The sequence below is a fragment of the Procambarus clarkii genome, chromosome 6 (assembly GCF_040958095.1).
Source record: "Procambarus clarkii isolate CNS0578487 chromosome 6, FALCON_Pclarkii_2.0, whole genome shotgun sequence".
NCBI lineage: Eukaryota > Metazoa > Arthropoda > Malacostraca > Decapoda > Cambaridae > Procambarus > Procambarus clarkii.
In genome coordinates, this window is record NC_091155.1 from 21,966,882 (window position 1) to 21,980,783 (window position 13,902).

The 13,902-nt window shown below is 44.0% G+C and overlaps 1 protein-coding gene across 1 annotated transcript; it reads left to right on the forward strand.

Moving 5' to 3' along the window:
• Positions 1-12,373: 12,373 nt before the first annotated feature.
• LOC138355573 (uncharacterized) lies at positions 12,374-13,584 on the forward strand. The gene is made up of 2 exons (XM_069310880.1): positions 12,374-12,420; positions 12,726-13,584. Exons 1-2 carry the CDS (start codon positions 12,374-12,376, stop codon positions 13,582-13,584), a joined length of 906 nt encoding a protein of 301 aa, XP_069166981.1.
• The last annotated feature ends 318 nt before the right edge of the window (positions 13,585-13,902 follow it).

The window sequence follows — 13,902 nt, forward strand, 5'->3', positions numbered from 1 at the left end:
TATTTGAACAAATCCACAAGGGCCGTGACGAGGATTCGAACCTGCGTCCGGGTGCATCCCAGACACTGCCTTAATCGACTGAGCTACGACAGGGTTAAATGGGTTGAAACCGAAGTTCATTTGATGCATCACGTTAGTGTGATCTCTGTGTGTAGTGATGAAAGCTCCTATTTATAACCAAAATATATTATTTGGAGTAATATTTGGAGGTAGTGTGTGGGGCTGACTGGGAGGGCTGTCTCATGATTCCCCTGGTGAGGAAGCAGCAAGTGAGGCTGGCTGGGGCTTCCTCATGACACTCCTAATGAGGAGTTAGCAAGCGAGGATGTGAGGAGGGGGGGAGGGTTCGCATGTTACAGACAGTTTGGTTTAGCATAATGGCTGTCAGTGGGTTGCGCAGCAGCCATTCACTCCTGACATTTAAAGAGCTTTGCTTTTGCAATTTCATAAACTGTGGGAAAAATTTGAATATAGCTGTTCATAAATAAAGCAAAATTTATTGTAAATATGCAGGAACATTCCAACAAATACAAATATGATATAACTCTTACGTATATAGGAAAAAAAAGGTATTTGTGATTTTGTTTGTAGTACACAATCATCTCATTTAGGACGGGTGAGGCTCAACATCAGCCAACATTACGTAGACAGACAGAAGCTGGACATGGGAGACATCTCCCGTCACGCAGGGTGCAGTCGCACCTCCACAGATCTCCAGTATCAGCTATTGATACTGGTAATGGCTCAAAAGCGCCACCAATTACGGGCTATTCATGCCCGTGCCACCTTTTGGGTGGCTTGATCTTAATCAATCAATCAGAAGCTGGAATGACTCTCAACTGACAGAAGGAGGCAGAGGACGGGAGGAAGGGATAGAGAATCACCATGTTACAATGGCGTGAAATAACACATTAATCAGGAAATAACACATTAATCAGGAAATAACACATTAATCAGGAAATAAACACATAAATCAGAATGATTTCCCGGTTGCACTTCTTTTACCATGTCGTAGCTCAGTCGATTAAGGCAGCGTCTGGGATCCTCTCGGACGTAGGTTCGAACCCTCGTCAGGGAGCCGGTCGGCCGAGCGGACAGCACGCTGGGCTTGTGATCCTGTGGTCCTAAGTTCGATCCCAGGCGCCGGCGAGAAACAATGGGCAGAGTTTCTTTCACCCTATGCCCCTGTTACCTAGCAGTAAATAGGTACCTAGGTGTTAGCCAGCTGTCACGGGCTGCTTCCTGGGGGTGGAGGCCTGGTCGAGGACCGGGCCGCGGGGACACTAAAAGCCCCGAAATCATCTCAAGATAACCTCAAGATAACGGCCCTTGTGGATTTGTTCATTTTATGCATCACTCTATTGTGATTTCTGTGTGCAACACATTAAAGTACACAAAGAGGTACGCTACCAATTCTGATCAGGTGTTGAACATGCCCATGTGGTGATGAACGCTGATGACCACTGTTTTGGGGTCAGGAGGTACAATCAGCATGGTCATGCGGTGATGAGTGCTCGTCACTCCTCACTTCTGGCCAGGAAATACAGTCAACATGGCTATGAGGCAAACCAGCCCGTTCTCTTCATTTTGCTCCACTCAAAATTTTGCCCCAAAATCCACTCTCGGAACCTCATCAGAAACGTACGGACCCAGTCAACCCACCAAACCCTTCCGGTGCATGGAAAGCGTCGATATATTTGCATTTTCCGTGCGAGGCACTTCCTATTGGTCCATGGGAGGCACTTCCTATTGGTCCATGGGAGGAAGCTCCTATTGGCCCGTGCGAGGCAGCTCCTATTGGCCCATGCGAGGCAGATCTTATTGGCCCATGCGAGGCAGCTCCTATTGCCCCATGTGAGGAAGCTCCTATTGGCCTGTGGGAGGCAGCTCCTATTGGCCCATGCGAGGCAGCTCTTATTGGCCCGTGCGAGGCAGCTCCTATTGGTCCATGCGAGGCAGCTCCTATTGGCCCACGCGAGGCAGCTCCAATTGGTCCATACATCAAACTATTTTGTCACACTGTATTGGATGACGAAAATATTCGCGTATGGGAAGAATGGACAAAACTCATCAGTAAATGACACATTTCTCCAATTCCAAGAGGAGTGCTCTTCTTTGCTGGTTTTCCATATTCCATATTTATAGTCTATTTTTTGTCTTTTCCGCTTTTTTAATTCCTCTTTCTATCATCGTCCTTTCACTGTTCACTCCCCTCACTCGCTCAGAGCACAGCATCTTCCCTATCAAGAAGCGTGTGTGGCCCCTGGCTGGTGAAAGCGAACTGTGGGCGTGTGAATCTATGAATCTAATATTTGAAAAGAACTCAAGGACTCTATCAAAACTTGAAAGAGAATAGCCATTATTTTAAGAAAATGTTTTCAAATAAGACATTTTAAGTCAAAGAAGAGCCAGTCTGCAAATAAAAGATAGCATCTTATTATTAAAGTCTTGATAGCTTCGCTGGGAACACTAATGGAACCAATTGTAAAAAAAAGAAAACCCAGAAAATTTGGCTTCCTGTAAACATTAGTAGCAAAGACTGTCTTAACATTAGCGAGAGAGAGAGAGAGTTTCTAGGTGTAGGCTTCAGATGAGCTGAGGTAGGATAACAGCTCTTGCTTGCAGTTTCACTAGGGATGCCATTAGGCATCCCTTATGAATCCTAGTCTTAGTTTAAAAAAACAAACAAAAAGAGAGAGAGAGAGAGATAGAGAGAGAGAGAGAGAGAGAGAGAGAGAGAGAGAGAGAGAGAGAGAGAGAGAGAGAGAGAGAGAGAGAGAGAGAGCACTCCAGGGTTGCCCCAAGATTGCTCTGGCCCGGTCATCGGCTGCGACCCCCAAACAATCTCAGTGGCCAGAAAGGTGAAGCTTGGGCCAAATATGAAAAAAGTGCTTAAATTAGGTCGCTTAAAGTTTGAGAAGTTTGGGCAGCAGGATAATATGTTAAAGGAGTTTTACTTACAGTATATCATGTTAAGGAAGTTTTAGTTACAGGACATAATGTTGAAGGCGTTTTTGTGAAAGATATCACGGTGGGGTAGTCAGGTGCAGGATATCACGGTGGGGGGGGGGGGGTAGACAGTTTGCAGGATATCACGGTGGAATACTCGGCTGCAGGATATCGTGTTATCCTATATTGGAAAGAAATCATTTTTTTAAGCTTTAGTTGCAGGAAATCAAGTTGCCAGTTCTGCCTGTAGTATACTAAGCGGTAGTCATCAACGCCGTATTGCATGCAAAGGAAGTTTAGCTGCAAGATAAGATGATCCGGGAGCTATTCCCGTCTAAACTTTGATTGCATGATAACATGTTAAAGCATAGTTACTTCAGGAAAGCATATTAAGTTAGCTCAGCAGCTGGGGATAGCATATATGCAAGTTCTGGATATGGGATTGCGTAAAATGTTATCTTCAAGACGAAAGATAGCCAAGTATTCCAGGTTGTTGTTGTTTAAGATTCGTTACTTGGAACAAAAAATTGCAAGTAGCACGGGCTATGGTGAGCCCGTAGTGGACTTACTTGGCACAGGAGCGGGGCGTAGATGCAAAGTATTCCGATGATTGATTAAACTACCCAAGAGGTGGCACGGGCACGAATAGCCCCTAAAAAGTATTCCAGTTGTTGTTGTTTTAGATTAAGCTACTCAGAACGAAGTGTCCATGTAGCACGGGCTATGGTGAGCCCGTAAATGTATTCCAAAGTTCGCTTGGTTTTCACGCTTAAAGTTTCATCTCACTCCTCACCTTCCTACCTCCTCACTTTCGTACCCCCCCTCCTCACTTTCGTACCCCCCCTCCTCACCTTCCTACCTCCTCACTTTCGTACCCCCCCCTCACCTTCCTATCCCTTCTTCCTTTCCCCTTCACCATTCCCTTTCCCTATATCGACTCCCTCTCCCACTCTGGGATGTTTTTTCCAAGTACTTAAATCTAAAACATCAATTGTGAGAATTACGGGCTATTCATGCCCGTGCCACCTCTCGGGTGACTTGGGAGTACCAAGTGTGCTGGTTCGAATCCTGCTCCTCATGGCTCCTACTGATTGTCTCATTCTTCATCATTACTCCTGCACTGTCACTACTTGATAAGGCTCCAGGACGGACCGAAACGGTCTTTTATTGTCTAAGACGGACCGAAACGCTCTTTTATTGTCTAAGACGGACTGAAACGCTCTTTTATTGTCTAAGACGGACTGAAACGCTCTTTTATTGTCTAAGACGGACCGAAACGCTCTTTTATTGTCTAAGACGGACTAAAACGCTCTTTTATTGTCTAAGACGGACCGAAACGGTCTTTTATTGTCTAAGACGGACCGAAACGCTCTTTTATTGTCTAAGACGGACCGAAACGTCGTTACTTTCACTTGCTTTTACCTTAGTGGGGTTGGGTTGTTTCAGCGACGTTGATAGTGGGTCAGCCAGAGGCTTAGGGCCCGCGCAGGAATATCCCTGAAAAAAAAGTCAATTGACCATAATACAGTGATTGTTCCCGGGTGCTTATCAGGTGGGAGGATGACTGGGGGCGATACACCTGTCAAAAGATAAGGCAGGTTTTTAAAGGCCACCTCAGCGTGGCTAGAAACCTCCACTACGGGCTCACCATAGCCCGTGCTACTTGGAACTTTTTGTTCCAGGTAGCGAATCTTAAACAACAACAACAACAACCTCTGGCAGAGCAAAAAGGGCACTATAGTTAACTATAGTCAATATAGTAGACTAAGTCAAAACTGTGTTACTAAATCGTTGCTAAATAGAGCTATTCAAATCTGTCACGACCGTGACTGATTTGAATAGCTGTTTGAATAATAGATAACAATAGCTATTTGAATAATAGACTTCGGATTCGATCCCCGGTGGAGGCGGAGACAAATGGGCAAAATGTTTCTTTCACCTTGATGCCCCTGTTATCTAGCAGTAAAATAGGTACCTGGGAGTTAGACAGCTGCTACGGGCTGCTTCCTGGGGATGTGTAACAAAAAGGAGGCCTGGTCGAGGACCGGGCCGCGGGGACGCTTAAGCCCCGAAATCATCTCAAGATAACCTCTCAAGAAGATAGCGTCAAACGCAATGAAACGCTCTTGAAATTGAAGTGTCACTTCATAGCGATTCGTGGGTTTTAGTGAGAGTTTAGAACACTAAGAACAGCATAAAGTGTAAATACTCCATCTTGTATGTTCGCTGCTTCATGCATTATTAAACGGCGATATGTATACACAAATCTCTCTCTCTCTCTCTTGTCCTGATAGGGCACATCCTATGCACACACCTGCCTCATTATTCTCTGCTGGTGCAACAACGAATTGGTCACACACCTGCTTCACTATTATTGGCAAACACGCCAACTGTGTGTTTACACACCTGCCAACTGCGACTAGTGGACAAAGTGTGAATAGATTTACTGGAACAATCAAGCGAGAGTCGCTCATCAAGGAGCGATCGCAACAGTATTAAACAATTAATAATTAAGCATTATCCAAACTGTGTCAAGTAAGTTAGGGAATCGTCTGAGTAACTTTGGAAGTTGTGTCGAGCATTCTAGCAGCGATGAGGTGGGTTGCTCGGGTTGGTACGTTTCTGGTTATGCTAAACACTTTTATTTTTAACGGAGTAGCAAGTGGAAAGAAAGAAATGCATCATTAGTGCACGCGAGTAACTGCAAGAGAGGTTATTTTAGAGCGTAGTGTTTCCTGGAGCATCGTGGAGCGTCTGGCGATGATACTGAGATGTGGTTAGCCACTGGGGGTGCGTAGATGCTGTGTGTCTCTCTGCTTAGCCAGCGTCGCCTCTCTCTCTCTCTCTCTCTCTCTCTCTCTCTCTCTCTCTCTCTCTCTCTCTCTCTCTCTCTCTCTCTCTCTCTCTCTCTCTCTCTCTCCACACGCGTTGCAAATCAAGTAACCTCACATAATCTTACTTAACTTAACCGTACCTCACTTAGCCATATGTGCAAAAAACTATTTTTAACTTATAACATCAAGCCTACAAAATATATTTATTACATGTAGACTTTGTATAACGGAAAGTCAAGGTAACGAAGTTGCGTCAAGATAACGGTTGTAAAAGTAACGTTGTGTTTGTTGGGATTGTTTGTTCTGAGATGAGGGGAGGGAGAGGGGGAGGGGGGGGAGGAGGTGGATAGGAGATAGATACACACACAAAGGGATGAGATAACTCAAGCTATTTTCACTCTGTTTAACACAACGTGTTCATATATATTCACATATATATACAATCGATATATTACAGAACATTCTGGATGATAAGCGCAAACATTTCTTCCTGTACAGAGGCAGTGTCATAATAAAGAGGCTACAGACAGACATTCAGACAAGTCAACATCTTGGAGCAAAAATGTAATATCTCTCCAGAATATCATCAATCTTTTCCTTGTGACACTTCCAGGCTGTGTGTTCAGCAACAGTCCTTATCTCGTTGTTTCTTTGTACATTAATCAGTGGGCACTCAGGCAGCCCAGCCTCTTCCGCGTTAACAACGTATCTAAATTGATGTGTTAAATTGCCTGAACCTAACCTAACCGAGGACCCACGAATATAAAACGGGACATCACCTACATTTTACGAGGCACTGTGTGTTTAAGTACATCATTTATTGGCGTTAGGGGATTTATACGTTAAAATACGATGTACTATTCGAGAGGACGGGTTGAACATAATGAGTGATGGTGTGGGATTCTAACACCACATAATATACACTTTTTTCATTAATTAGCACAGGTGCTAATTTTCATTAGCACCTGTTCCACATTCCCTTCAAAATGTGTACCCAAGCCTGAGCTGCATGCTTTACAGTTGACCAATTTTTCCCCTATGGTTGACAACCAAGGCAAGCCTACGCATCCATCTTCTCCCCGTCCACCACAACTGGGGCTAGATTCACGAAAGCACTTACGAACGTGTACATCTTTCCTCAATATTTGACGGCTTTTTTAATATTTATTAAACAATTTACAAGCATGAAAACTTGCCAATCAACTGTTCTTATTGTTATAAACAGCCTCCTGGTGCTTTGTGGCTCATTAACCGTTTAATAATTGTAAACAAAGCCGCCAAAGATTGAGAAAAGATGGACAGGTTCGTAAGTGTTTGCGTAACTTCTTCATGAATCTAGCCCCTGGTCTCCGGAGTTGTATCTCTGTCTAGTACCCCGTCTCTGTCACATCTCTTTACCAGCATTTTCTTCTATATTTATCTCTCTCTCTCCAGTCCTCCCCAGTTAAGCTCTCCCTAAAACTATTATCCAAACTCTCCCCTCTTCATTTCTTCTTTAATCTGTTCTCTCAGCTACCCCTTCAACCTTTTTTCCCTACACTCGCCGCCTCTTTCTCTCTGCTAAATATGGCCACTTGCCACCAGCTCTTGTGGATACTTTCGACTCTAGCTCTTGTGGATACTTTCGACTCTAGCTCTTGTGGATACTTTCTCCTCTAGCTCTTGTGGATACTTTCGACTCTAGCTCTTGTGGATACTTTCGACTCTAGCTCTTGTGGATACTTTCTCCTCTAGCTCTTGTGGATACTTTCGACTCTAGCTCTTGTGGATACTTTCGACTCTAGCTCTTGTGGATACTTTCGACTCTAGCTCTTGTGGATAGTTTCGACTCTAGCTCTTGTGGATAGTTTCTCCTCTAGCCCCTGTCGATAGTTTTTGCTCTAGCCCCTGTGGATAGTTTCTCCTCTAGCCCCTGTCGATAGTTTCTGCTCTAGCCCCTGTGGATAGTTTCTCCTCTAGCCCCTGTCGATAGTTTCTGCTCTAGCCCCTGTGGATAGTTTCTGCTCTAGCCCCTGTGGATAGTTTCTGCTCTAGCCCCTGTGGATAGTTTCTCCTCTAGCCCCTGTCGATAGTTTCTCCTCTAGCCCCTGTCGATAGTTTTTGCTCTAGCCCCTGTGGATAGTTTCTCCTCTAGCCCCTGTGGATAGTTTCTGCTCTAGCCCCTGTGGATAGTTTCTCCTCTAGCCCCTGTCGATAGTTTTTGCTCTAGCCCCTGTGGATAGTTTCTCCTCTAGCCCCTGTGGATAGTTTCTGCTCTAGCCCCTGTGGATAGTTTCTCCTCTAGCCCCTGTGGATAGTTTCTGCTCTAGCCCCTGTGGATAGTTTCTCCTCTAGCCCCTGTGGATAGTTTTTGCTCTAGCCCCTGTGGATAGTTTCTCCTCTAGCCCCTGTGGATAGTTTCTGCTCTAGCCCCTGTGGATAGTTTCTCCTCTAGCCCCTGTCGATAGTTTTTGCTCTAGCCCCTGTGGATAGTTTCTCCTCTAGCCCCTGTCGATAGTTTCTGCTCTAGCCCCTGTGGATAGTTTCTCCTCTAGCCCCTGTCGATAGTTTCTGCTCTAGCCCCTGTGGATAGTTTCTGCTCTAGCCCCTGTCGATAGTTTCTGCCCTAGCCCCTGTGGATAGTTTCTGCCCTAGCCCCTGTGGATAGTTTCTGCCCTAGCCCCTGTGGATAGTTTCTGCTCTAGCCCCTGTCGATAGTTTCTCCTCTAGCCCCTGTCGATAGTTTCTGCCCTAGCCCCTGTGGATAGTTTCTGCCCTAGCCCCTGTGGATAGTTTCTCCTCTAGCCCCTGTGGATAGTTTCGCTGAAGGCCAGCCAGGGACTGAAGACCAGTGCAGAAATATCTCTGGACGGAATAATAATTAGAACGATATATCGCACCAAGAGAAATACGGCGATATATGCCAAGAATGTAGACGGTCAGCATAATGTGAACTACGCGAGGCTACAGTCATTTGATCGAGCACAGAGCGAAATGTCATTGTCGCATTTTCAGGTCATATATTTCAGATATGCTCAATGTTGAAATGCATCCACAATTTTAGGAACAATCTCTTTCATAATTACTTTGAAGTTATTATTGAAAGAGCTTTGCCGTAGCCTACTTGTCGAACCCAAGGGGTAGAGTAATGTACTCACATTAAACAGGAGCTACCAGTGCTTTTATCTGACAGGAGCGGGTAGTACCTACATTAAACAGGAACGAACAACATTTACTTAAAAAAATGAGTGAGCAGTACTTACACGATACAGGAGTGAGCAGTACTTACACGATACAGGAGTGAGCAGTACTTACACGATACAGGAGTGAGCAGTACTTACACGATACAGGAGTGAGCAGTACTTACACGATACAGGAGTGAGCAGTACTTACACGATACAGGAGTGAGCAGTACTTACACGATACAGGAGTGAGCAGTACTTACACGATACAGGAGTGAGCAGTACTTACACGATACAGGAGTGAGCAGTACTTACACGATACAGGAGTGTGGAGAACTTACACGATACAAGAGTGTGGAGTACTTACACGATACAGGAGTGAGCTGTACTTACACGATACAGGAGTGTGGAGTACTTACACGATACAGGAGTAAGCAGTACTTACACGATACAGGAGTGTGGAGTACTTACACGATACAGGAGTGAGCAGTACTTACACGATACAGGAGTGAGCAGTACTTACACGATACAGGAGTGAGCAGTACTTACACGATACAGGAGTGAGCAGTACTTACACGATACAGGAGTGAGAGTACTTACACGATACAGGAGTGAGCAATATTTCAGAAGGAAAAATTTTCTTTATTTTAGGATATCCAACGGAATAGTATGAACCTTATAAACAACTCCTTAAGTCTTAATATATCTTAACTACAAAATTTCAAGTTAATTTCAGGGAATTTGTAAACATATTCGCTAACAAAAATTATAACAAAAGACCCGGTTACAGTCTCTGTCAACTTTTGTTTTTCTTGATTTGTTGCAAAAATTAAACAAGACTTGAAGTGCAACAGACTTACACAACAGCAGAGTCACGGACCAATAGACTCCGAGACCAACACTTGCAGATCAACGGTCTCGGACACTAACAGACTTGATAGTTTTTGGTAGGAAATGTGTGTATAGTTTTGGGGTCCAAGAGCTAGCAGCTCGCTAGCCTGCAGGTACAAAATCTAAATACGAAATAACAAAAGTATTTGCTTCGAGTTTCTGAACGCTGAAGTTGAATAAGAAAAGCACTTGCTTAAAGTTTCTGAACGCTAAACTTGAAAAACAAAAGCACTCGCTTAGAGTTTCTGAACGCTGAAGTTGAATAAGAAAAGCACTTGCTTAAAGTTTCTGAACGCTAAACTTGAAAAACAAAAGCACTCGCTTAGAGTTTCTGAACGCTGAAGTTGAATAAGAAAAGCACTTGCTTAAAGTTTCTGAACGCTAAACTTGAAAAACAAAAGCACTCGCTTAGAGTTTCTGAACGCTGAAGTTGAATAACAAAAGCCCTTGCGTCGGGTTTCTGAACGCTAAAGCACTCGCTTCACGTGTTAGAACGTTCAAAACAAGTTCAGTATTTACTTTCAAATTCCAGTGCGGAATCCTGGCACAAAGCCAATTCATACTCTTGACTCCGTAATGTGAACCAAAAAAGGGAAATGCACAAAAGCAGAAGCAGAGCAAGACGAAACCAGAAAATCTCAGATTTCCCGGGAAAATCAACAAATCAGCTTTCAGTTCTGCAGGTGGTTCCTCGTGCCCTTGTTGACAATTTGGATCAAAGTTATTATATGCTCGGATGGAGCCTTCCTACCTGGGTGTCTGGCTCCTCCTCCTCGCCCCTTCCCTCTCGTAAAAGATATGTCCCGCGTCGCCTTCTCTGGTATTATGCACGCCGTGTGTGTGTGTGTGTGTGTGTGTGTGTGTGTGTGTGTGTGTGTGTGTGTGTGTGTGTGTGTGTGTGTGTGTGTGTGTGTGTGTGTGTGTGTGTCTATTCACCTAGTTGTATTTGCGGGGGGTTGAGCTTTGCTCTTTCGGCCCGCCTCTCAACTGTCAATCAACTGTTTACTAACTAATTTTTTTCCCCACACCACACACACCCCAGGAAGCAGCCCGTGACAGCTGACTAACTCCTACGTACCTATTTACTGCTAGGTAACAGGGGCATTCGGGGTGAAAGAAACTTTGCCCATTTGTTTTTGCGCGCGCGCGTGTGCGTGTGTGTGTGTGTGTGTGTGTGTGTGTGTGTGTAGCGTGAGTGCAACACTGAAATCATCCTTCTTGTATAACCCATTTATCCTTCTTCTCTGATATAATGCACGCTATGTACTCACCTAGTTGTGCTTGCGAGGGTTGAGCTTGACTCTTTGGTCCCACCTCTCAACCGTCAATCAACTGGTGTACAGATTCAGAACTACTATGTGTCTGTGAATTGATTTAATTTAAAACTAAGATAGAGATTGGATCAAACTTTAACCAACGTACCTAACCTAACCTATCCTATCCTATCTTAACGTATCTTAAGTCAGTAATTCAAGTTCTTAATATTAATTGAAATAAACCAGTTTGAAAACAAATATCTCTAACGAAAATCACTTTGCTTGTTAGGCAATTCAGACCTTGCATACTAGGCCAAGTAGTGCGGTTCTGGCTACGTTACGACATTATATCACGACAGATTCACAAGGAAATCACACTAACAGGATTTATCAATGAAAAGGTTAACGGGAGCACCTAGATCGCTGGTTGCACACACACACAGGCACGCACACACGCACGCACGCACACGCGAAACAAGTCGTAAATCATCCTTCACGCAACACAGACCAAGCTCTTAACTAAGCAGTAATTGAGATAGTTACCAACACCCGCCGCACGCAGATCACACCATCACTGTAGTGTTGCTTCTTTATGGCTCTTGACTGCCTCCTTCCACACCAACTCCAGCAGATGACTGCTGCTTACCTAACGGTGACTGCCTAACAGTGACTTATGTAACAGTAACTAACCAAACATTGACTGCCTCACAATAACTTTCCTAATAGTAACTTCCCTGACATTGGCTGCATAAGAGTAACTTACCTAACAGTGACACAGTCACATGACAGTGACTCCCTAACAGTGACTTTAAAGGTTGTGGCTGCAGGGGGCTTTTACGATTACGTCTTTCAGGTCGTCTACGACTACGACTTAACCTTACGCCTCAAGGCAACCTTAAACCTCAAGGTAACCTTAAACGTCAAGGTAAGGCAAGGTACGCTTACAGGGTACGAGTCTCTCCTTACATTTCTTAGACTCATTTGTGTTTAGAACTTACAGCTCTGTCCTGTTGTCCTATTTTCTCCCAATATAAAGTCTTTCTCCACCTTGTCGAGTCCCCTCAGTATCTCGCGATACTGAGGGGAATCTTGTTTCTTTTCTCATTTAGAGTTGTGAAATTTATTTCCCTGAAGTTATATTTGTAGTTCTGGCATTTGTTGAAAACCTTTATACTTTATAGTTTTGTGTTTCATAAACTACGAAATTCAGACAAGCGTTGCTTATTATAGTATAGATCGTGTATGTGTGTGTGTGTGTAAATCACTGAGAAATGATTACGTGATGAATAATGAAGAAATGACGAAGAAAGAAGATGAAGAAACGACGAGGTTTCTGTCTGTCCTGGACCATTATCAAGTCGTATGATCACACGGCTTGATAATGGAAAGAGTAAAAATTAGTTTTCTTTATATACTACTAGAAACCGTTTTCGTTGGTCAACACCGAAACATCGACTGTGGGTTTTCTATAACATATGCCACTTTAAAGTTATTTTTAATTTATTGCATGTAAACTTATTCGTAGCGTCCGTTTCTATCCCCCGCCATAAGTGGAATGTACCTGGATAATGACACAAGGCATCAAGAAACGTACTTCGATGGTTACACAAAGCACCATCAAACGTACTTCGAAGGCCACAAAGGCATCAAGAAATATACTTCGAAGGCCACAAAGATATCAAGAAATGTACTTCGAAGGCCACGAAGGCATCAAGAAACGTACTTCGAAGGCCACGAAGGCATCAAGAAACGTACTTCGAAGGCCACGAAGATATCAAGAAACGTACTTCGAAGGCCACGAAGGCATCAAGAAACGTACTTCGAAGGCTACGAAAATATCAAGAAACGTACTTCGAAGGCCACAAAGGCATCAAGAAATGTACTTCGAAGGCCACGAAGGCATCAAGAAACGTACTTCGAAGGCCACGAAGGCATCAAGAAACGTACTTCGAAGGCCACGAAGAAATCAAGAAACGTACTTCGAAGGCCACAAAGGCATCAAGAAACGTACTTCGAAGATCACAGATGCATAAAGAAACATACTTCGAAGCCCACAAAGGCATCAAGAAACGTACTTCGAAGCCCACAAAGGCATCAAGAAACGTACTTCGAAGGCTACAAAGGCATCAAGAAACGTACTTCGAAGGCCACGAAGATATCAAGAAACGTACTTCGAAGGCCACAAAAATATCAAGAAACGTACTTCGAAGGCCACAAAGGCATCAAGAAACGTACTTCGTAGGCCGCAAAGCCATCAAGAAACGTAATTCGAAGGCCACGAAGGCATCAAGAAACGTACTTCGAAGGCCACAAAAATATCAAGAAACGTTCTTCGAAGGCCACAAAGGCATCAAGAAACGTACTTCGAAGGCCGCGAAGCCATCAAGAAACGTAATTCGAATGCCACAAAAATATCAAGAAACGGACTTCGAAGGCCACAAAGATATCAAGAAACGTACATTGATAGACGTAAAGCCACCAAGGACTTGCTGAATGCTTGTCTCGTGAACAATCATATATAAATCCCTCTGTTAACGTTCCTTGTTCGAAAGAGACTTTGAACAAGGCAATATAAACCTCCTCATTAAAGCCTCCCCTGTCCACTTTCTCCTTTTTCTCATCGTCTCTTCCTCACTATACTCTCATAATTACTCAATGCACATCTTCCTCGTCCCAAGTTTTATTTCTTTCCCCTCCTTCCTTCCTTTGACCGTCGTCCGTTCTGCTGCTCACGTCATATTTTTAGTTCACTTATCTCCCCGTTTCGTTGACTTCATTACGCGTCTCTTTCTCCTCCTGGCTTATTATCAT

What these genes read in the sequence shown, in the direction of transcription:
- LOC138355573 (XM_069310880.1), top strand. Translation starts at nt 12,374, where the DNA reads ATGAATAATGAAGAAATGACGAAGAAAGAAGATGAAGAAACGACGAG. An exon ending in GAAGATGAAGAAACGACGAG is followed by an intron (nt 12,421 to 12,725) that starts GTTTCTGTCTGT and finishes CGTACTTCGAAG; the next exon opens with GCCACAAAGGCATCAAGAAA.